Consider the following 23,709-nt stretch of genomic DNA (forward strand, 5'->3'; position numbering starts at 1 on the left):
GCTTATTTTTAAATTTAACTCATCAGTGAGAGGCCACTGAATGCTATCATATGCATGCCTTAGTATTTCACAAGGCTTCTCCTATAATCCAAAGAGAACAACCAAGTTGTGCTGTGCAGAGAAAGTATTCTACTACTGCAAATGCAATAGATGATTAGTGAATTAGGCTACATTTTCAAATTATCTCAGAATATAAACCACAAAAGGTGATGAGAGTAAGTGCTCTCAAATCACTTAAATAATACTGATGATAGCCATACAGGGATCAAGCTCAGTTAATAAATAATTTAAGCATTCTTGAAGATAAACCTTCCAATTGTATCTATCTTTAGTAGCAATATGAAATGCAATTTATGGACAAAACTATATTTTCATGAGCTTCAGTTCTTCTGAAGTATCAATTAGTTAATAAAGCTCTTTATCAGAACACGGAAGTCAAAAAGCTAACCAAAATATTTTAAAGCCAGAGAGCTAGAAATGATGTTTTAAAATGTTTCAATACCCAGTTATTCTTATGTGAAGTATCTAAATTTTGAGCGACTTCAGAGAGCTCAACTCTTACTCTGAAAATTTACATTTTTTTATTTAATATATGTTTACATGGAAAAAAGTATTTTGTTCCAAACTCGAAATGTATATTGTATCCAGCGTAACAGTATACTCATTAAGCATAAAGAATTTGTCCAGCAGATAGTGTGCACTACTAATACACAGTCAGAATTCAGGGAATCGTAAAAGTCTTTGTTGTTGATTTTGAAAGCAATATGGAAACATTTGTACCAGAGTGGACCATCTAGTCCAGTATGTTGCCCTGATAATGTCCAAATGATTTGAGAAAGACAAAGGAAAAACTGTGGATAATTTTGGAATAACACAATCCAGTTTCCAACCATTAACAGCTAATTTGTGGCACTACAGCATTAGAGTTTTTAGTAACTAAAAAAACCAAACACTTGATTGTATTTTTTAGTTTCCAAATTATCTTTTTTATAATTAACAGGCCAAAACAATTTTGCCATATATTACTTTTATGTATTTTTATTTATTCTTAGCATTTTCTTCTGAAAAATACTCAAATTCTACCCTTTTTACTAATATTCCTGCATTAATTTATTTTCTATCTGCTGCAATTTAGATGAAATTATATGTTACAAAAGTATTATATATTTATGAATTATTAAGCTTACCTTCTGACTGACAAAGCAGGATTTACATAACTTCTGCTCTGAGTGTTTAGAATCTTCTATACACTTCAGCATATTTAATTTAATTACTGTCACAGTGTGCAGTTTGCCTCAGTGGTTTTCTCTTCTTGTTTTGGTTTTAGGTTCTCTAAGATCCACAAGCTGGCTTTGCAGATTTCTTAAAATTCTTCCTATTAAGTGTTCCCACTAATGCAACCTACTACATTTCTTATAGAGACCACAGATAGAGTTTGGATAGATCTCTGGAATTTTTGAGAGCTGCAGTTAACTATATAAAGGAATTATAAAGATAGCACAAAACTTTACATATAATTAAGTGAAAGTATGCTTTTTTGCCAAGTTTTATGGAGAAAAATATGGCTTAAAACTATTCAACATTCCTTAACTCCAAGTCTTAAACTACACCAAAGAATTACACTTAAATTACGCTGGAATACAGGTAAGTATTTAGCCAAAACAAAAGGCAGGATTCACTCTTACTGCCAGAACTCCTAACCACCAACAACTTAGTACTGCAAATGTCTTTATTCCATTAGAATATGAGTCACAAATTCATTCCACATTGTGTTTATCAGGCTGATATCCAGCAGTTGGACAAGCAATTTATAAAATGTATTGCTTTTTGTTTGCAATGGCTTCACAAGGCATTTAACACTTCTGTTAAATTTATCAATGGCAAATCCTTGTTTAAGTTATTACAGGTTAGAGGAGAAAAACTCTGAGAGACAATCTATATAATTGATCAGAAAAAAAGTAATTTTTGCAAATTTTACTTACACGATATTCACAGAAAGGTTTGATATTTTTTCATGATTATGTAAGACAGAAAAAGATGTCAAAATAATGGAAATGCTCTCAGAGAAAAATTTAGTTTCAATCCCAGCACTACTGGCAAGAAACTAGATTTAATTGTTCTATATTATTTAAGTATCTTTCAGCAGAGAGGGAATGATATCTGAAAAAAAAGAAAAGGACATGGAGTGAACAGCTGGAGCTAGAGTGGAAAGAATATTTTTACTAACAGCTGTTTTAATATCCTCATCCAGAACAGATACTACTGCATACAATGATATATTGTATTATAGAAAGAATAATACACCCTGCCCTGGAGCAAAAAATACAAAATGGTCCTTCTGAAGACTTTTTGTGCTTTCTGAAGACAATAAAGCAACTGAGTGTGAAAATATTCTTTTGTATGTATTCTTCCAAATCTGCCGTATTTGAAGGTATATCAGAAAAAAAGGAAAAGACCAGTTTGATATCGTGTTGCAGTAGAAAATTATTATACCATTAGCTGCTAGTAAAGATATGCTACATCTGTATGTTTGTGGACTGGCAATACAAACCCATTCCCATCTTATTTTGATATACAGCAAAATCCTACATCTCTTGAACATTTCAAATTTCCTTTTGAGGTGGCACAAAAATGAAAATGGTATGAAAAGAACAAAAATGAAATATCTCTAAAGTAATAGAAGGAAACTTTTTGGCAGCAAGCTACATGCTGCCATCAGGACTAGCAGATGCAGAAAGGCAGACAGAAGCAGAGAAAATGGAAGTAAACGAGTGTTTTTTATTTAACTTAAAATAGAACAGGAGGGGAAATCTTTTTTTTTTTTTACAGAATGCAACACTGATTACCTTCACTAGGAATCAATGTTTTTCTATTTTTTAATCATCTCTGACACTGAATAAAACAAATAAATCTGTTCATTATGTACGAAAATTGTTTATTTTAGTAATTGCTTAATATTTTCACAAATATTTTGATTTTAACAAAATTTAGCAAGCTATACCAAGATTTCTGCTTTCCAAATGTACTAAAGTTAGTAGAAAAGTTTATTTAAAAAACTCGTAAAATATATCATATTCTTTTGAAAAAGTGAGTTCCCAGTAGAACACAATTAAAGGTATTGTAATGTTAAACACAGTAACTTAAATTTTTCACAAAATGACCACATTTAAGTTGTTACTTACTGGAGAAGGAAAGACAGTAGAAATAGGGTATGATTTTTTTATCCTAAAAGATAGTATTTCAGGTCTGATTCAGGTCAATGCTGAAATAAAATTGTTAGTATGCATATTCAGTTGATTGTATGATATAAGCTAAAAAACTTTTTCAGTTTGCTTGGCAGTGGGTAGAGGAAAGAGTTATCGCTATGCTAGGTCTACTAGAATGTAGAAGAGCGAGCAAGGTTACCAGTTGCATTCACATCAAAGCCAGTGACTCTTCACTAGAATATTTGAAAAAGCACAGTAACTGTGTGGCAGTATATGATCCCTACAGAGAAGAAATGACGGAAAACAGGGAGGGGGGAGCAGAGCTATGATCCAGAGACCTTAGTATCCATCCATTAGCAGAGCCACCAAATCGACATATGAATGCAGTGTGTAGCTGGTCGTGAATCTTTTGACAAATTATTTTCACCATACAAAAACTGATTAATCCAAACTCCTTTTCTTGGGGAAATGTATCATCTTCAGGATATTTTCATCAGATATAATTCTCGGAACAGGATGGAAGTCTTTTGCAAGAAAGGCTAATGACAAAGACTGCAGGGCAGGTATCCCACAGGCCTGATCGTTTGATCATTCAGTCCACGGGTGCTCCAGGAGATCAACCCTATTCTGACAGAGCAGGGCAGGGATTGCGTTCATATGGTCTGACATGAAGCTGGGATGCAGATAAGATGTGAAACATGGGCCCAGCGCTGCATAGCATTCTCATGTCCTGTGGTACAGACATAGTCACTCACATAGCCTGGTACTTAGGGTTCTCAGCTTGATCCCCCACATCCCAGATAAGTGCCCTGGTATGGGACATAGAAATAGAAGGGATTGCCTAAGTCATCAAATCTAATACCTAAATTGAAGGCAATCACATAATAATAACGACTGTGCTACAAGGCACCTGTAGACTACCTACAGCAAGTCACAAAACACTCTCTAATAAACTGTATTAAACTTGCAACCTTTAATACAAAATATCCAAAAAAGCCTGAAAAACTACACAAGGAGCAGGAGAGTCAGGAGCATTGTTAATGTCATAACTTTCTGCAACAGCTGAGAACGTCTAGATGATCCTAAGATATGTATATTGCAGTGTCTAATGATTAATCATTCAGAGTTGAGCAGCTTTATCATCTGAAACTGGGAGACCAAACAGTGGAGAAATTCATCTTCCACAAAAGACAGCCGAGTTCTTTGCATTTCCTGTTACATCTACAGTGTTTCTGAAAACCAGTTTAGTTTTTTTTATGGTATTTGAACTTTATTGCATTATAGACATAAGTGAAGCACTAACTCTTGAGCACTGGTTCTCTCAAATTCTAGGACTCAGTTTCATCTTAATGCAAAATAGGACAATATGCAAAGTCTTGAGTATAACAGAATAAAAAGTATAAAGTCAAGACAACTGGTTCCTCCCAACTTCTAATGTAGAGTAAGATTCAACCTGAAAAGCTTTGTAGAAAATTCAATTTAAGGTTTGTAGAAAATTCACAGGTGCACCAAGAGACATATAATATTAGCTAAATGCTAAGATCTCCACGCAGTGCTATACCCATTACACAAGCTTATATTCTTCTAGAATATACCAGATGCATGTAAAATGTAAACAAATAAATGGTAAGATGAAGTTTTACTATTACTGCTACTATTAGCAATTTGATAGGTTTTATAGCAATATTATTCCTCATATATCTATTAAATTATTGCCATTTATAAAAGGTACTATCACTTACATCTACTCAATTATAAAGCAATCTCAGGAGCATTTTGAAGCATAGGATTACTTACTAGACTACATACTACAACATGGAATATGTTGTATATTGTCTGTGTATATTTCATCCCTGACTCAAAAGTACTTGCAAAGGATGCTGCAACTAATAGTCCTTTAACAAAGAAAAACTCAAATCCTGTTAAATAGTATTTGCATATGGGCTTTAAAATGCAAAATACCTCAAAATAATTATGTTCCTTTGAATTATTGTCTTGATTTGAAAAAGGGGTTTTGTCTGACAGCATGCAGTCAAGTGCATAATGAGATCATTCTAGATGGTAATCACACCAGGATGGATGAAACTGGGTGTTGGTCAGAATGCATGCACTTTGATGAGCACTCATTTGCAAAAATTGCCCAAAACTCCTATGAAAGCTAATTTAATGAATTATGTACTTTAATGAATAATAATAAAAAGTAATAAATCATCAGAAAATGTTTAACATACCTCAAGCAGCAGCGTTTTTCTCTCACTTTGCAGAGAAAATGTAAGCTAGTCTTCTGGAAAGTGGAATTACTTTAACAACATAAACATATTTACTGGAACATACTGGGTGGGTGGAGACCTGCATGTATTTTGATAACAGACTGGTCATGTGGTATCGGTCATTCCCATGTGCTTTAACTTCAGAAATGACAGAGTATTTTTAAGAATAACATTTCATTGTTAAGGATGTTATCAAAGATGTTATCCAGAGGAGCATATGATGGGGAGCAATTATCTTAATTATATACTAAAAACCTCTTAGAGGGATGATAAGGTTGTAAAGGAAAGTACATTAGAGCTGTGATATGTAAGAACTGATGTGGCTTGTGCAACCTCAATTCAGCCTTCTGTGCGTATGCATTCTGAAGAAGTCTTTGATGGTGATTATAATGCTGTTTCTGCACAAGACCTCTGCTGCATCAAGGACATAAAGGAGTGGGGGAAATGGACAATGGAACAAATCAAATTATGGCGTATTACTGTAGAAATGTGGCAGGAGAAATTATACATATGTAAAATATTTTTTTATATATATATATAAAAAATAATATATGTAAAACAATAGAGATGTGAAATATTTTCCCTAAATATCAAACAAACTCAGATGAAAATTTGCTCATATGAAAATATCCAAAGGGAATGTTAAATAAGAGTTACTAAAGCTAGAAATTTTTAATCAACAGATCTATTTAATTTGTATCCAAGAGTTTAAAAAGATCTGGCAAGAAGTTATCTCAACAAATGGTGCTGTTTCTTAATAGCACTTGGAATATTGATAAGATTTAGTCTTCTATTGATAGAAGACTAAAAGGAAGCTAATGGAGTAACCTTAGTAGTTATAGGCTTTCAGCCTGACATCAGGAATAATGGAATAGCTGATACGGATCACCATTAATAATAAATGAAAAGGGCATACGTCATGCAAATCAGCATTGCTTCAGAGAAACTGGATCTTATTACTAACCTGTTTTTTACATGAAATTGTAAGTTTGTTTAATACAAGTAAACAGAGTCAATCTGACATTCACTATTATAATACATTTGGGTTAATAATACATTTGGGTTATTAAAATTTATTAAAGTGGTCTGTGTTTGCAACTGAGGTAATTTTAAAAAGTAAGTTAATAATGAATGATTCCAGATGTATGTGCATAAGAAGTATCCGCTGTATATATCACTCACTTGCTCTTTCCAGACTACCCAAATGAAAAAATAAAGGTAACAGTTTTACCCATCTTTATCCTACAAATACCATTGGGGGTGGGAAGAAGGTCAAAAAGTCTGTATAAACCTTATTTCTCTTAATACTCTTTGTTGGGATTCTGAAAGCTGCCAGTTAAACAGGCAAGAATCAGTCAAGAAAGTATGACACAAGAAACAGTGATCACTGAATGCTTCTGCTGCTTGCTTCTCAGTTTGTGATACTGATGTTATATTTTTACTTTGCTGGATAAATTCTGCTTTTGTCAAAAAGCAAGAAGTGAAATGAAACAAAAAAGCAGGACTTTTTTTTATTCCCAACACAGCAAAGAATCAATTTTTAACATGGTGCTTTGCAGTTAGAGTCTGCCACTCAAGTGATGGCAAAATTGGAGGATTTCAATTTTCTAGTTATTGTTTAATACGAGAATTTTATGATAACAGAAGTTTGTCCAAATACAAAATTGCTCTGTTTAAAATATAGAATAACTAAGGGAACAGTTGTGTTAGGGGAACCTATGGCTTTATCTCACGCTGCCCAGGACTGCTTAGAGAGGAAGCAGACGGTGGATGAACTATTATTGAAAACTTTTATCATTCATCTTCTCTCATTTATTCATTTGTTCTGTTAACACATTTAGAATTCGAGTCACACCCTAATGAAAATGGCACTTATTTTGCACCACAGGAGTTAAATTTTATTTTTCATCTCCCTTTGTAACTTCTATCAAGAGAGCTGATTCCCACACTGTACGAGAAATTGAAACGATAAAGAGTGGATATGTTTTTTTCTTTAAACATTAGTTAGGGGATATATGCACTGTTGGTATAACTCTACTGACAGCAGGCTACAGCCATATCAAGAAAGAATATGGAACAGGACCTGTATACATAAAGTGTATATGGATCACCTGGATCTGTTTCTTAGGTGATATCAGAAATCTGGCTTACCTGAATACCTAGGAACGAACTTCACTGTAGAAAGAATTTTCAGGCTGTCTCACCCACCTCCTGAAACCCTCCCAAAGATAATTAAAATGGGTCATAGCTTTCCATGTCAGAATGTGACCTTAGGGAGCTAGCTAACTGAAATCAGAGATGCACACCGCACTGACCCATCTACAGCCACTTCCAACTACAACAGCGTTGTAATACCGTAAGAGATATCCTCTCCTGATTTCAGACAAAATCAGAAGAAAAGGGAAATAATCTCACAGACAGTACCTCATTTTTCATCTTATACTACAGGACACACATTTTTCCTGATCTCATATCAATACTTAATTGACTAATTTCTAATTTAAATAAAGACCCTTCTTTTGGAAGAAGATATATGCGGTAAAAATCTAATCCAACTGAAATCAACAGCAAAACATGCCCTAACATCAATGAGGTTAGGAATATATGCCAGCCTCTGAGACTCAGATCACTACTGGTCAAAATCAGTAGGTTAATAACACCTGTCAACAAAATGGAAATCAACATGGGACCAGAAACACAGGTGAACTGTGCTCCTCTAAGAGATACAGTACTAAAAAAGCTAATATAAAGCATCCCAATTGTACTCCAAGAACTATGATAATAACATCAGAAATACAATACAATGGGTATGAAAATGTCATTACGATAAAACAGAACTCCCAAGCTGCCCATATTTTGGGGATCCGTACTTAGAGAAAATAAGAACAACTATAAAATGCCAGAAAATACTTAAAAATAGAAAATAAATTATAAATTTATAATTTATATTATAGGCACAACTATATCCACAAACACTCTCCAGGCATAATTTTCAGAAATCTTTTCTTTTACATTTTTGAAAGGTGCTTAAAACAAGTACTAGCTGTATGGAAGAAAAAACAACAAAATGCATGCTAGAAGAGCTATTGTGTATTTTATTCTTCCATCAGCACTCCCTTAACCTTTATTAAAATGCTACGTGAAATTAAAAAATCTGAACTGCAAACATATGCTAGTGCATTAGACAAAATTGCTTCCGATAAGAAGTGTGCACTCTATACTGTGGCAGTAAGAATGACAAATATGAAATGTGTCATCACTGAAACTCAGTCAGAAGGTTAGTTTGGTTTCCAACACACTGTGTTCTGGCAAAGATTTGTATCTTGAAGCTCTGAATGTGATCCTTACATCTTTATAAATTAACCTGTTCAAACAAGTAAATTGAGAAATTCTGTATCATAGCCAAATTCTCTCCATATGGCTCAGACACGGGTTAAAGGAAGACAAAGAAGAGCAGAGAAAAAGTATGTATAGGTCTTATAACTAAGGCTGGGCATTATATTTCATTATGAAGAAGTTATTGACTGAAAAATACAGCTGAAAATTGTTTGATAATTTTCAATTTTCACTTTAAAGTAAATTCCACTAAAAAGCAGGTAAATAAAGAGCAAAACCAAAAAAATATTTTCCGCTGGACTAAACATAACATTTAATTGAAAAAATATATCTGTTTTTTGGTTCAACCACTTCAGGTCTTCTTATGATCCTTATAACTTCACTCTCCTCTTCTTACACAGAAAAAGGGAAGGATATTAGGGCACAGTACTGCATAACATCATCCAGATTTCTGTAGAGGCCAATACCTTAAATGGATGCATACGTACAGAAATAAGACAAAATAACTTGAACATACTATGATACAGAATACACACTTTTGGAAGACCTCTATGCAACACTTTACTACCCTTTGGAGTCCTCTAGCCACCATGACAAGGCAGTATATATAGACATGCATAAGGGCAATAAGAGATTTTCAGAATCATTCAGAAGCTGTCCAGAATTGCTTCTTGAAGAGTTGCTGGAGAGCTCTGACTTAGCCAAAGACAGCATGTTAGGGTTCCTCTGTCTTGACTTCAGTTGGCCATGAATACACTGAGGTTGGAAATGAGAAGCTTCTTAATCACTAGCAGTGGTTCTGAAACAGACTTCTATTCAGAATAACAGGCACAAAACCCCAGCTATTTTTAAGATGTACCTTGAGAAGTTTATTAAAGGAACTACACAAAGTTTTCTTGTCTAAGGGGAGTATCCCCATCATGTCAGGACACTGTGAGACTCTTTTACTCATTCTTCTCACAGCCTATGAATCTTTTTCTGTGCTAAAGGTAAAGGGGGATTAGACTGTATAAAATACCCTGAGAACTGGTAAACTTTACTTAATAATGGGAGCATTTCTCTAAGGCCAAAAATTACTTAGAAGAGAAACCACTTGCTGCTTAAGGAAGACTTCAGCTATAAGGTTGTTATGGAAACACAAGCCTCTTTTGTCAGTTACCTACTCCACCAAACCGATGCATGACTCACATTACGATACACACCTATGCTTCGTGTTCCTTACTGATGAGCTCCGAGTGGCTCTTCACTTCTCACTCAACATACAGATGAATTATGCTCTTTGGAGATACTGTCTCCTCGAGTGATAGATGGAAGAATAAGGGACATTGATTATCATTCACATATCATGGCAGGCCCTGAGGCACTAATAAGCTTTAATGGCCCTGACCAGCCTTCTGAGGTTCTCCATTCACATCCCCCTTCCTGGAGACACCATTTCAGCTCAGCCTGGGGCCTTTAGTTCCCGCCTGAGCTATGCTGAAGAAGTGCCGGTCTTGTGCTTATTCCTCTGCCTCTGCCCTGTGCATCCAGACCCCAACTCATGGGTTGACTTCCCAGCTTGATCTCAGACCTGGTCTTGTCATCATGAACCCTCCTGGCCATCACCGGACCCGATCCTGACCTGCATATTGACTTTCTAGCTTGACTTTAGATCTACTTCATCAGCACAAACTTGCTTGATGATCTGGGCTCTTGGCCAAACATGGCCATGATCTCTAGGTCTGCTCTGCTCATGGGTGGTGACGTAGGGCCCTGACTAGTGAGGCCCCTGCCCTGCCAGCTCTGGTAGTCCTCTTCGCTCCTGCCTCCCCATCCCTGAAGGAGCAGCTGGCCCTTGCTGCTCCCTGACACATCAGGCTTGAGACTTAGTGCTTAAAAAATTCAGCACTCATGGCAGGTAGGTAGTAATGATTTTGAATATGCACCACAATATCAAAAGCTTTCAGGGACAAACAGTTGCTTCAGAAACATTGGTGTCAAATTAGGCTAAATTTCATAGACTCTAGCTATTTTCAGATGGTTCTAGACCAGCTGTTATATATTGTAGTTACTCTGCTTGATAAGAGACTCCTTTCATTATTATGCTCTTCTCTTTACACAGCTAAGATGATCTTTCTTGATCACTCAAAGTATTTAATCCTAAGGAGTTAGACTGTAGGTCATGTGTTTAAGTGCACTATATCCTGCTATCTCTGGTTTAAAAAGCATGCTTAAATGAAATACAGCTCTACTAGCAGTCCTTCTGTTTGAAGCAATTTGTGTGAGTGGACTTCAGAAAGGTTAGTGCATGATCCTTCAGATCAATTATAGTTTCAAAATGATGAAGCATGGGTGACTAAGGCTAGCCTCTTGAATTTCCATTCATCCAGGCAATTTTGTATATCTGGCAGTGTGATGGTTCCTTCTTGTGGCCACTTTGCACTGGTTTGCTTATAGCTAGAAAATAACTGCACAAAAGCGAAGGTATAAATTCATTAAACAAGAAAAGATGCATTTGCTATCTTAAGTCTCAGTCTGGAGTATTGAAATGTCCAAATATTCAGGATAGGTACTGTGAAGATTTGTTACTGAAGTCAATCAGAAACTGGTGACCTGACAAATAGCACTTTATTTACCAAGCCAAGTATTTAATGATTTTGGAAACTATGTAGAAGATACATATTTTAATTTTGATAAAAATGTTATCATAGCTAGGCTATTTTTCAATTCAGGTTTCTAAAGAACTGTCACCTAGATATCTGTATGAGATTGCTGACACAGTGTTATACAGTAGACGCAAGAATGCATCAGAGGTGAGCTGATTGGCTACAAATTTTCAGGTTCATTTTCATTGTAATGACAGGAAAGGAATGCCAGGCTGAGAAAGCAAAAAAACCCTAATGTTGCAGGAGATAGGCCAGCTTGGGGACAGTTTGATATGTTGTAATAATTCAGTGACAAGCATTTTTTGTTAGTTTCCCTGCTGTGATTATGAGGCTATAAGAAAAAGGTATCATTAATTACAGATTTATTATCTTGCATGGTCCTCCTTACACGTTACTGGCATTTAAGTGGAAATCAAGTAATTTTTCTAAATAATAAAAACATCATGACTGACAACAGCAAGATTTCTCCAAAGTACATTTAGCTGGGTAGATGTCCAGAATAGCTGCTAAGATATCTCTTCCTTTATGTTTCAACTCCTTGCCTTGTGTTTGCCTGCTACGGGCAACACATCACATAGCTAAGGACATTTTTATCCCCTTGACAGAAGCCATATCTTAGATGTAACTGGGTAGAATAGTCGTACCAGAGCTATCTTTAAAATTGCTGACTTGGGAACTGCTGACTGTGCAGTGGCTGAGAGCTCAGCATAACTGAAGCCCGTAAGTATTTACCTTATTTCTCAGCTGGATTTTGCCGCCTACACTAAGTTCTGCATTGCTACAACTGAGCTATTTCCAGAGTTGAAGATGGCTCACTAAGGCCTCGTCGACCTGCAGGCACAGTAAAGTAACATAACTGGAAAAAATAGGTCCTTGAACTAGAACTCCCTTATCCAAGGATGATTTTCATACAGTTTAAGGACAGCAATGTCTCTTCCTGTTATTGAGATGCTGTATTAAAACCATCATTAATCTGCATGGACAGATCAACTTTCCCATAGGATGATTTTTTTTTCACCAACTTATTAACGAAAAACAGAGTTTGAAGAGTTCTCTCTAATTCCTAATGATACTCAATGAGACCTAAAAATATTTTAAGTAGTACTGGCCATCATTCACTATTATTAAAAATTTAGTATGTAGACTGGCACCTGGTCTCACTCCTAGGGAGTTTCTGCAGCGGAAACTATAGAGGCAGACTGAAAGAGATATGATCTCTCTATTGGGTATGGACACACACTTAACTCCAACGAAAAAAATATATTTATTAACATTTCTTCTGTAATGCAGCCCAGATTTCATTCAGTATTTCTGCTAAATAAAGTGTATGACATTATGAGGTGCAGGGATGGGGTATGGTACAAAATGTCCAAGCTACCACAGATGCAAGTTAAGTCTGTAAGGGTCTTCAACAGCAGCATGGTGCTGCACCTAAACTACTGCTACCAGTATTCTAGACACTAGATAACTGATCAAAACCACACTAACTTCATGAAGATACTTGACAATGCCTACTTTAGCATTAAAATTATCCAGTGCCTTGAGCTTCAGCCATTTATTAAAACTTTACACCTTTTCCGAGATGATTTGTTTCTATAGTTCACAAAATTTAATTACATCCGTAAGATCAAAAGGGCAATACTAATGCATGCCTTATGAATTAATAAAATTTTATGGTTATTTTTCAAGGTTAAATATGCCACGTGATTTTTTTTTTTAATGGAAGGTGAGTCTAAAAATTAAAATGACTAGTAGAAATGTCTACTTTAAGGGATGAGGATACTGTTCTGGAATAGCCCAACAGAAAGATTAGTAAGATTGATTCACAAATCAATTCATTTATGAAATTAATTTTATGAGATTGATTTATGAAATTTTAAATCCAAATTTATACTTTACTTAGCAGAAAAATTTGTCTCAAAGAGTGCAGTATTTCAGAATATTCTTATCAAGTCTTAACTGTTAGTTTAAAAGCAGAGATACTGAGACGGAGATGCTAACACACTCGGCCAACCTTGCCCTATCAATCTATCACAGAAACAAAGAACAGCTTAACTTGAAGTCAGACACACATGCCATCTTTTTTACTCTTAGATCAGTCCTAATTACAAGCAATTGTTTTAACTGCCAGAATAAACCAATAATGTAACTGTTCTTCTTCCTATATAAACCTAATTTCTTGCAAACAGACATAGAACTCACACAACATAGGATTTCAGAAGCGGAAGTAACAAACTTTATGACTACTTTTATTTCCTTTCTCTTCAGTTTTTCTCCCTTATATCTAACAATCTTTTACCATTTGGTGCCTGGAGTTCTCAGCCTCTGCTATTCCTCACCAGTTCAAGAATAAGATTCAGGAAATTAAAAATAATATGGAGAACTACAGAGCAGTCTGTTTTTTTCCCCAGTAGATCAGAGAATGATGACTGGCAAGGTGACTATTCCCAATCTGTTAGGAGTTTACTGGCAGGGCAGATAATAGTTACAACATGCAGCTCTACAGCTTGAAAGGCCAGACAGAATGACCTTCCCTCTCAATATAGCAAAGGAGAATTTTCAACCACTGAGTGCAGCCAGTCTCACTTCTACTGCCAAGAGGTAGTAATGCCCCAGACAGTGGGGAGAGTTGACCAGAGTGTCCTACCACCTAGGGAAAGGAGACTGACAGATGCAATTTTATGTTCAAAGTGCTGCCTCATGCTCTGAAATGAACACTACACATGACATAGTACAGCAACTTGAAACAGTATTCCCAAAGTCAGCCTGTGTCAGTGATACAAAACCAGGGAAATTCAGGAAAAAAAGGCATGCAAATTAGATATTTGTTTTAAATGAATGATCTCTGTAATCACACATAACTTATTCAAGCAATAAATCTGTATGAACGGAAGTAGCAGGCTGACATTCACATACAATTATGCGTAGTGTTAAGTACCTTATAACTGTGAGTGACATAGTTGATTTCATTTGGGCCATTTGTAGTATAAGATAACAGCCAACATGATTACAGATATGGCTTACGAGCCAGGCCAGTTAGATAACTACTGCATTTATAGCTTAAAATAAAATCACATTTTGGAACCTGCTTATCTATACAGCCAAATGTTCTTCCCAATAAAATGCCAAGGAAAAGATCATAGTGGTATATGGAAAACTAAGACAGAAGGAATGACAGTACATTTGTATTGTCAACTCATTGACCTTGTAAGGTCTTATAAAGATGATGGATGCCCTCGTGAATGTCCTAGAGCCTCCTCGGTTATCCTCTGGGCCTCTGATACACACCATATTTAACCATACACAAAACATATTTCCAGATTAAGACCTAAAAATCTCCTTTTTAGGATCTGTTTTTCATACTGATCCTAACGGATTTACTATGCCTAAGAAAAATGCCTATGTTCAGCAGACAGCACACTTCCAAACCTGGTATTTTAACTAGTGAAAAGTCTATCTTTTTTTTTTTAATACTAATTACAATGGAAAGCTTTGTACTGAGCCCCATTACTACGGAGGCAGATAATGAACTCCCTCGACCAATTTATGGGGTAGAGGTATGGCAGTCTTCCCATTGCAATAAGTATATTTATGATGATTAATCGAGTAGAAGTCTGAAAAACAAGGATAATTGGGCATTTTCTTCCTTTACTGAATGACAACCCATAATATTGTCCTGTACAGTCTGCTAATTTTTTAGGTTATCAGAGCCAAAAAGCCATCAACAAAGTAAACCTTCAGTTACACAAGTAGTCGTGCTGATGTTCAAGTCAGGTTCTGGTCCACTCTGTGCAACTATGCTATAAAGATGCTATCCTATTCTGTGCCACCTCTAAGATCACTGTTCATAATGTAGGTTCTCTCAAGTCTTCTTTAGCCCAAATTTCGTGGAGAGGTGGGAATTATGATCCACTCCACCTCACCTTGCAGACTCCAAAGCTGTATCTTGATATCTGGCCCTTATATACTATGCCTGATATAGCTCTGGCACTCTTCCAATTCTAGTTGAGCTGTGAAATCAAGAAGGTGCTTCCCCTTACACAGACTAGATAGGTAACACGATGATAGTCAACAATCATCTGTCATTCTTGTATATTTCCCAAATCATGATTCATAATCAAGATAGCACAGTTCAAAAAGTCAATTGCTCATTTCAAATAGGTCTGTGCTGCTGAGAACAGTCATTTGTCAAAGCAGTCTCTCAGTCCAATTACTTATAGAGAAATGATTATATTCTGAAATTCCTGCACCAGGTGGTGACTAATGAAGAGTTCAAACAAGAGTAATGGAAGAGAGCATATAATTTTGGAGAACATAAACAGAGTCCTTACAGATAATATCATTCCTCTGACTCAGTATAATTCTATTGTTTTTTAACTATTGTAACTCATTGCTGTTCAAACCTGTATAATACAATCATAGAATCATAGAATCATTAGGTTGGAAAAGAGCCTTAAGATCGTCAAGTCCAACCGTCAACCTAGCACTGCCAAGTCCACCACTAAACCATGTCCCTAAGCACCATGTCTACACGTCTTCTAAATACCTCCAGGGATGGTGAGTCAACCACTTCCCTGGGCAGCCTGTTCCAGTGCTTGATAACCCTTTCAGTAAAGAAAATTTTCCTAATATCCAATCTAAACCTGCCCTGGCGCAACTTGAGGCCATTTCCTCTTGTCCTATCCTTGCTACTTGGGAAAAGAGACCGACACCCATCCCGCTACAACCTCCTTTCAGCTGGTTGTAGAGAGCAATAAGGTCTCCCCTCAGCCTCCTTTTCTCCAGGCTAAACCCCAGTTCCCTCAGCGGCTCTTCACAGGACTCGTTCTCCAGGCCATTCACCAGCTTCGTTGCTCTTCTTTGGACGCACTCCAGCACCTCAATGTCTTTCTTGTAGCAAAGGGCACAAAACTGAACACAGTAGTTGAGGTGCGGCCTCACCAGTGCCGCATACATGGGGGACAATCACTTCCCTAGTCCTGCTGGCCACATTATTTCTGATACAAGCCAAGATGCCGTTGGCCTTCTTGGCCACCTGGGCACACTGCCGGTCGCACACTGCCGCCTGTCGACCAACACCGCCAGGTCCTTTTCTGCTGGGCAGCTTTCCAGCCACTCTTCCCCAAGCCTGTAGCATTGCCTGGGGTTGTTGTGACCCAAGTGCAGGACCTGGCACTTGGTCTTGGCCCATCGATCCAGCCTGTCCAGATCCCTCTGCAGAGCCTTCCTACCCTCAAGCAGATCAACTTGGTGTCTTCTGCAAGCTTACTCGATACCCTCGTCCAGATCACTGATAAAGATATTAAACAGAACTGGCCCCACCATTGAGCCCTGGGGAACACCACTTGTGACCGGCAGCCAACTGGATTTAACTCCATTCACCACAATTACTTGGGCGCGGCCATTCAGCCAGTTTTTTACCCAGCGAAGAGTACGCCAAACTGTCATTTAATATTTCCATCAATCCTCATTCACTGTTTCATTTTCAAAAATGGAGCAGATCTTCCATTATGTAACATGGAAATAGAGAGTACTTTAAATTTTGAATTAGTTGTATAACGTTGTTGCTAAGCACTTCATTAAAAAACAGAAACAGGTTGGTAAATAGATTACTGCAAAAGGTTGGGCTTAAAGAAATTCAATTTCTAATTTGGCTTTTTGCAATCTTCTTATATTTATCTAGGAAATTATTTAAACCTCTGCTTTGTTTTCCCTTCTACAGCATTTTGCTATTAATCTTTATTCTGATATTAAGCTCTTATGGTAGCTAACAGAAGACTATAATCATGCTGTGATAAGTAAATAGAGTATGTATTCTTAAAAATATAAACCTATACCTTTTATATATAATTCCATATCTTCTATAACATTACACTTAACAACAAAGTCTATGTAAAGGATTATTTGGTGATTTACCTGTTCTTGAGGAAGGTACTCTTGCTATCTCTAGGGAACAAGGTTTTTTGGTCACTGCTATGTCTATCGAATCACAAAGACTGCTGTCATTTTCTGAAGGAACTGCATCCAGAGGTACAGAGGGTATTGCTTCCAACGCATAACCTCTCTTCTTTGAATAAGATTCCTGAAATGCAAAAATTTAAGTAGGTAAAAGATACTTCTCAGATGACACAGGAAAAGAACAAGGTCCAACAACTCTGGCTAGCAGGGTTTAAAATTCAGCACATTAAAACCCACATTCTGCTGAAATCCAAACTGTAACAGACTGGCACAATTACTTGTATGCTAGAAGATATAATTTCTTGTTTCTTTAATTTTTTGCACAATATAGTTCTTGTTTAGTTACAGAAATGTCTTTATTCATCAAAATTTGTATTTTGCTCCAACATAACTGGTCTTGCCATACCTGCTTTGCTAGGTTCTAATTCAGGGGATGTCTCTTATTCAATTTTTTTAATTATATCTCATGCAAGTGACAATTACATTAACCACTGCAATTACTTTCTCTTTGGGGATGGTTTTACAATATGTTTATATTATCTATAAGAAAGCTAAAGATATGCCATCTACATTTTGATGGCAGAATCCCAGGTTGTGAAATGAAGATGAATTACTGCTCTATATTTGAGTGAACAGCAATAATGGCGCAAGATCCCTTAACAGTGATACATATAATGAATTCCCATCATTAGCAAATGTTGAGGGAGGGAAAAAAGGAATTAGTCAGAAGTTTTGCTGGTACACTAAACTGTCCAATCAAGCAGACTGTCTCTGCCTTAGAACATGAATAAGAAGATACCATACAGTTTCACCACACTTTCTTGATTTGTGATTTGTTTTTTTTAATCCTGGCAGAAAGCAATTGCATGGACAAAGACATATTTCCACATCTTTCTTACATTGGACATATGGATGCCTGGGAAACTTAAGCACTGCACATAAATCAAATATGATATAATAAAATGCAACGGGCCAGAAAGCACCCTGACAGTCAGATATTATCATAGCACTACTCAGAAAATGATTGAAGAATGTGATGAAGAGAACCGGATGTGGAATAACAATTTCTTCAACAAGGACAACTCATGTTGCCTAAGGTAAACTATGGCTGTAGATAACAGTTCCTTTTTCAGGTAAATGATTTATACTGCTAGCTAATCACCACAGTACAGAACTTTTTGCAGTTTTTCCTGCTCATTGTGTCATGACCTGATTTTTATGAGAGTTCATAATCTGGTAATAATTCAACGCTTCTCAAAGGATAGGGTTGAGATGGCAGCAACAGGAGCTCCACTTCAAAATTCTACTTGATGACTTCAGTAGAACCAAATTTTAAATGTCTCCTACGTTAACTCACCACTGAATAAAGAACTTAAAAATGAATACTGGACACAGTTAACAGGGAAAAAATCACACAAAATAAAATAAACAGAATACTAGCAAGCACTTGTAATAAAAAATAAAAGTACGTACTAGCAAACAATACAAGATCAGGGGTCAGTGTTCAAAAAACATACCTAAAAGAGGAATGTGATTGTGTCTCTACCTTTTGTACCCTTTCCTCTTCATGTCTAGTTGAGTATGAGTTCTCTGCATTACCAGTTTTACTGATATATACTAATAGTAAGTAGTTTCAGCTAGCAGACTCCAAAGACATAACAAGAAACTGGAAAAGTTTGTAAGTGGGCTTACTGCAGCTCCAAATACAACTTTTTAAACTTAAGCCATCTCATTCCTTAAATGAAGTTAACAGAAAATTATTCCTGCAGCCCACACCCTGTAAAAAAAAAAAACCAAACAGCTTTTTTTTTAAATCCTGCAAATAACACTTGCATGAAATGATGCATGGATATTAGGAAGAGTACAACTGAAATAAAGAAGTTTACAAATACAGAGTTTTATTACTGGAATAAATGTGCATGAGTTGAAACCTTAGGTTTAAATTAGAGAAGACTTTAAAAATCTCGTAATTTATAAATAACAGCACTGTTAACTCTGTATTATATTCCTGCCTTTTTATCACAATATATATGGAAAATATTTCTCCCTAGACTGCACTGTGTAATGTGGAGACATTGAAGCAGCTGAAGTGCAACTGCAGGGCAAGAGGATTCCTTCCTAGCTTGAAAAAAAGGAATTTCTACCTTGTCCATTTAAGTCTGCTGTAAAAAGACAGAGGCAAAAATTTATTTACCAAAGCAATGACTAAAACAGCAGACTTCAATTTAATCCTTGTACATGCAAGTTTCTGTAAGACTAAGTCAGAATGCCAAAACCCTAGTAATAGTAAATCTGCCTAGAGAAGCCCATGAAGAAATATTGCAGCCTTAAAATTGTCACGAAACACCGAAGTGAAACCCTGCTCAGCTCCTGAATTCAGCTACAGAAAAAAAACATTAAAAATTGATATATGAAACATAAGAATAGACATTGGATCATACTTTATGTCTATGTCACCCAATATTCTGTCCACAAAGGCAGTCAACAGTGCTGGCCAGCACAAGACCAGGACAAGCATGTAGTAGTACCTTTCCTCCTACAACCCTTTGAGGGTCCCACACTTGCTAATCAAAAGGTGCATGTCCATCAAACTTTCTAAATTACCTTCTCAAGTTGCCTTTTTACAGTTTGCATGCACCCAGTTTTGTTTTTAGCTATCTCACCAAGTTTGACATCCCTAATTCTTGTACTTTAGAAGGCAACGAATGGTTATTCTTTACTTATCCTCTCCTTGTGATTTCACAGACCTCTATTACACTTCCCTTGTCCTCTCCTTGAGGGAATGAGAAATTCTAATCTACTCACCCAGCTGTTCCAGGCTTTTGACCATCCCTGTCACCCCTCACTCTCTCAGTCTTCAGTGATGTGACAGGGATCAGATTTTCACATGGCATTCAAGATGAGGGCTCAGCAAGTATTCATACTGACATAACAATGTTCTCTCTTTTGTACTCTACTCCTTTCCTAATTGCTCTTAACATTCAATTTGATTTTCTGAATGTTATTCAACATTCTGTAATTAACATTGCAAGAATATAAATGTCAGAGAAGAATAAATAAAAATGATGGGGTTACTGAGAAAATGGTTGAAAAGTAAATTACTGACAAGTAAATTCTTCCTAAATCTCTCCCTAATAAAGCAAATATGATAATAGTATGCCAAGCAGAACTTAAGTAAGTTAGAGCCAAAAAAGTATTGTTAATACTTTAAAAAGTCTGGAATTCTATCAACTGATTAAGTGAAGATGATAAGCCTTAATTAAAAAGTACCTATGTGGCAAAAAAAGAAACTTCTCATTGCTGGAGAAAAGCAATGTAAAGTCTTCTGGTTGCTGCAATGTGTTCTCCAGTTTGCAGGTACTGAGCATATTCTAGAAATTTTTAAGCTCTAAACTAATTCAGGTTAGATGTTAGCAGAAGACATAAAATTGTCTTCAAGTATCAGGCATCAAGCAATGTGATTCTGTTTTTTTCTAAGATTAAAAGCTCTTCAGCATTCTTCTCAATATCAGTTCTGTTGTCTCACCTCACCCACTGCAATGAGCAGTAACTCTACAGTAATCCTACATGCCCTAGATATTTCCACCTGCACAATAAAGCTTTCTAAGGAAATACTCTTCCATTATAGTTTAATAATCTTTAGTCCTGAAATCAAAATAATCTGAGTTTAATTTTTTTTTAAATTAAAGATTATTTAATCTCCAATTTCTGTAAACTATTCCAAAAAGTTGAAGATGACACATGTAACTGAACCCCACTATCAAGTCAGAATTAGTTCTTATTTGAAATTACAACTTCATAAAAGTAATGTGATGGGCTGCCAGTACATTAAAATAAGTATTTTTGTGGAAAGGATAAAAATATATACACAATAGAAGTAAGAGAAAAAGAGAAGAGTGAGAGTGGGTGAGTCACTGGGAAAGCATTAGAGAACAGTTGCCCATACTGATAAAATATAAATTACATTTTTGCCTGTGAGATTGAAGTTGCAGAGCACATGTCAGGGACACACCATGGCGCCTACTCAGAGGTCTCCAGCCAGCTGGGTCTCTTCTGAGCATATGCTTGATGGTATAATACCTATCATATATAATCTGAAACCTAAACAGGACTAGAAGATAGAAAGGGGGTGGGGGGGAGGGGGAAGGATGTGATTATTGATCAGTGGGAATGAATTTGCTTCTGAAATATCTATATGGCAATTGCAAATGGTTATATACAAGTGTGAAACAATATTCCATAACACGAGCAAATCTTCAAAAACCACACGATGTTGAGTTGGGCCTTTTTTCCACACTTCTGCCAAGCTTCTGGCTACTCTTGCTTCTGTCTTCTAGATAGTCTTGCATTCCTTATAAGAATCAATCCGAATGATGTATGCTTAAGGACTGAGATACAAGCAGTATATACAAATTTGTGTTTGTATGACCTAAGAATAAAAAGATAGAGGCTCAGTAGGCATCTCATCTCAACTGACATTCTGACAAGAAGATAGAATTTGTATTTAACTGAAAATTTTTCATACCATCCATGTCCTTTCCTATAGAAATCAGGTCAGTTGAAGTTTTATTACTTCCCTGGAACATGGGACAACACATCAGTCAGACATGACTGGCAGATGAGCAACAGCAGAAAAACTGTTGTTTAAAGATGTACTGTTACATTTCATTCATCGCGGTGATTATTCATGTAGGTATGTTGTGCCTCACCAGGCAATTATTAACTTATTTGTAACTTACAAATTCTAAATTTATGAACAGTTGTCTTGACCTCCTGAAGTCTAGGCTATTCACAGCTGAAGGCCAACACTGTATCCTGTTATTTGAAAACTTACTAGATCTGGATTTGCTTAAGTGTCTCTTTTGATATATGACTTCCTTGTCATTAAACACTAACTGTCCTCACAATTTATGTAAGACACCTAATAAGAATCACAAAGATTAGAAGAAATAGTTATTTTAGCCCTAAGGCACTTTTTTAGAAAGTATGGGGAGCCCATAGGGGCAAGAATGCCCCTATGCATCTTTATACTTGAAAATATAAGTTAAGGACACTGGTTTAGAAAGAAAATGATTAGGAGGCAGTTTCAATGGTCTTAAATTATATTTTCAGGTAATTCAGACTTCTAAAGAAAACTTTACGGCTATAATTATTGATTAACTGCAAACATATAAGAACAAGAATTGGAAGTAAGATACCCAGCGTTTCCTTTCTTCTGAATAATAAACCTTAAAGGAGAAATATTCTCATAAATGTAGAAAGAAAGAACGCAATATATCTGCCATCTTTAGAAAATTTTTTTTTCATCTATATAGATAATGAAGAACTGCTATTAAATTCTGACATACCCCTTAAGATCCACCAGGGTATTGTATCTTCTCCCCTGGCTTGCTGCATGCCAGAGGACCAGCATGAAGAATCCAAGTGGCTCTTCTTCCATCATAGAGGGATAAATTCTGCCTAGTTGTTCTTTAGGAGAATACTATGATTCTTCTATTAATAAAACTTTGGAGAGTTATTGATCCTAAATGCTCCATCAACGCAAAGCTGATGATTACCATGAAAGCAAGCAACGACTATTGCATTTATCCCATTTAGGTCATAGAATCATAGAATTATAGAATAGTTTGGGTTGGAAGAGACCTTTAAATGTCATCTAGTCCAACCCCCCGGCAATGAGCAGGGACATCTTCAACTAGATCAGGTTGCTCAGAGCCCCGACCAACCTGACCTTGAATGTTTCCAGGGATGGGGCATCTACCACCCCTCTGGGCAACCTGTGCCAGTGTTTCACCACCCTTGTCGTAAAAAATATCTTCCTTATAGCTAGTCTGAATTTGTTTGCATCCAACATACTTCTTGATGTTTGTAAACAGTCAGATGTATAACATCGTTGTATTGGAACACTTCACACTGAAATATTGATAAGTAACCAAAGGTTGCTGAGAGGAATCAAGAATTCAAGCAAGAAAGAAGTCCTGACCAGTGACTGAAGATAATTAGGATAGTTTTTTGACATGCAGCAAGGTGGTTGGGAGAATGCCCGAACCTGAAGGGTGTTGTGTGAGTTTGTCACAATAACATACTGCGCAAAACCAAGTATTTCCTATGTCATCATAACCCAAAACCACAATTAGATGGTGAAATATTTATTTTGACTGCTTCTCCATTGAAAGAAATCAGGAATATCACTATAATTTTATGGCTAGTAAAAACACTTTTATCTATTACTAATAATTTAACCAAAGTAATTTTTATAGTATCATGTAATTAGAATAATTTTTCATGAGTCAA

The 23,709-nt window shown here is 36.2% G+C and overlaps 1 protein-coding gene across 2 annotated transcripts in view; it reads right to left on the reverse strand.

The window, feature by feature from the left end:
• Nucleotides 1-23,709, reverse strand: part of ANKS1B (ankyrin repeat and sterile alpha motif domain containing 1B) — a 449,770-nt gene that overhangs the window by 299,508 nt on the left and 126,553 nt on the right. For both annotated transcript variants that reach the window (XM_075151688.1, XM_075151680.1), the window contains exon 10: nt 17,374-17,539. In XM_075151688.1, the coding sequence (XP_075007789.1) occupies nt 17,374-17,539 (166 nt within the window). The remainder of the gene's footprint in view (nt 1-17,373; nt 17,540-23,709) is intronic.

The sequence above is a fragment of the Calonectris borealis genome, chromosome 1 (assembly GCF_964195595.1).
Source record: "Calonectris borealis chromosome 1, bCalBor7.hap1.2, whole genome shotgun sequence".
Classification (NCBI taxonomy): domain Eukaryota; kingdom Metazoa; phylum Chordata; class Aves; order Procellariiformes; family Procellariidae; genus Calonectris; species Calonectris borealis.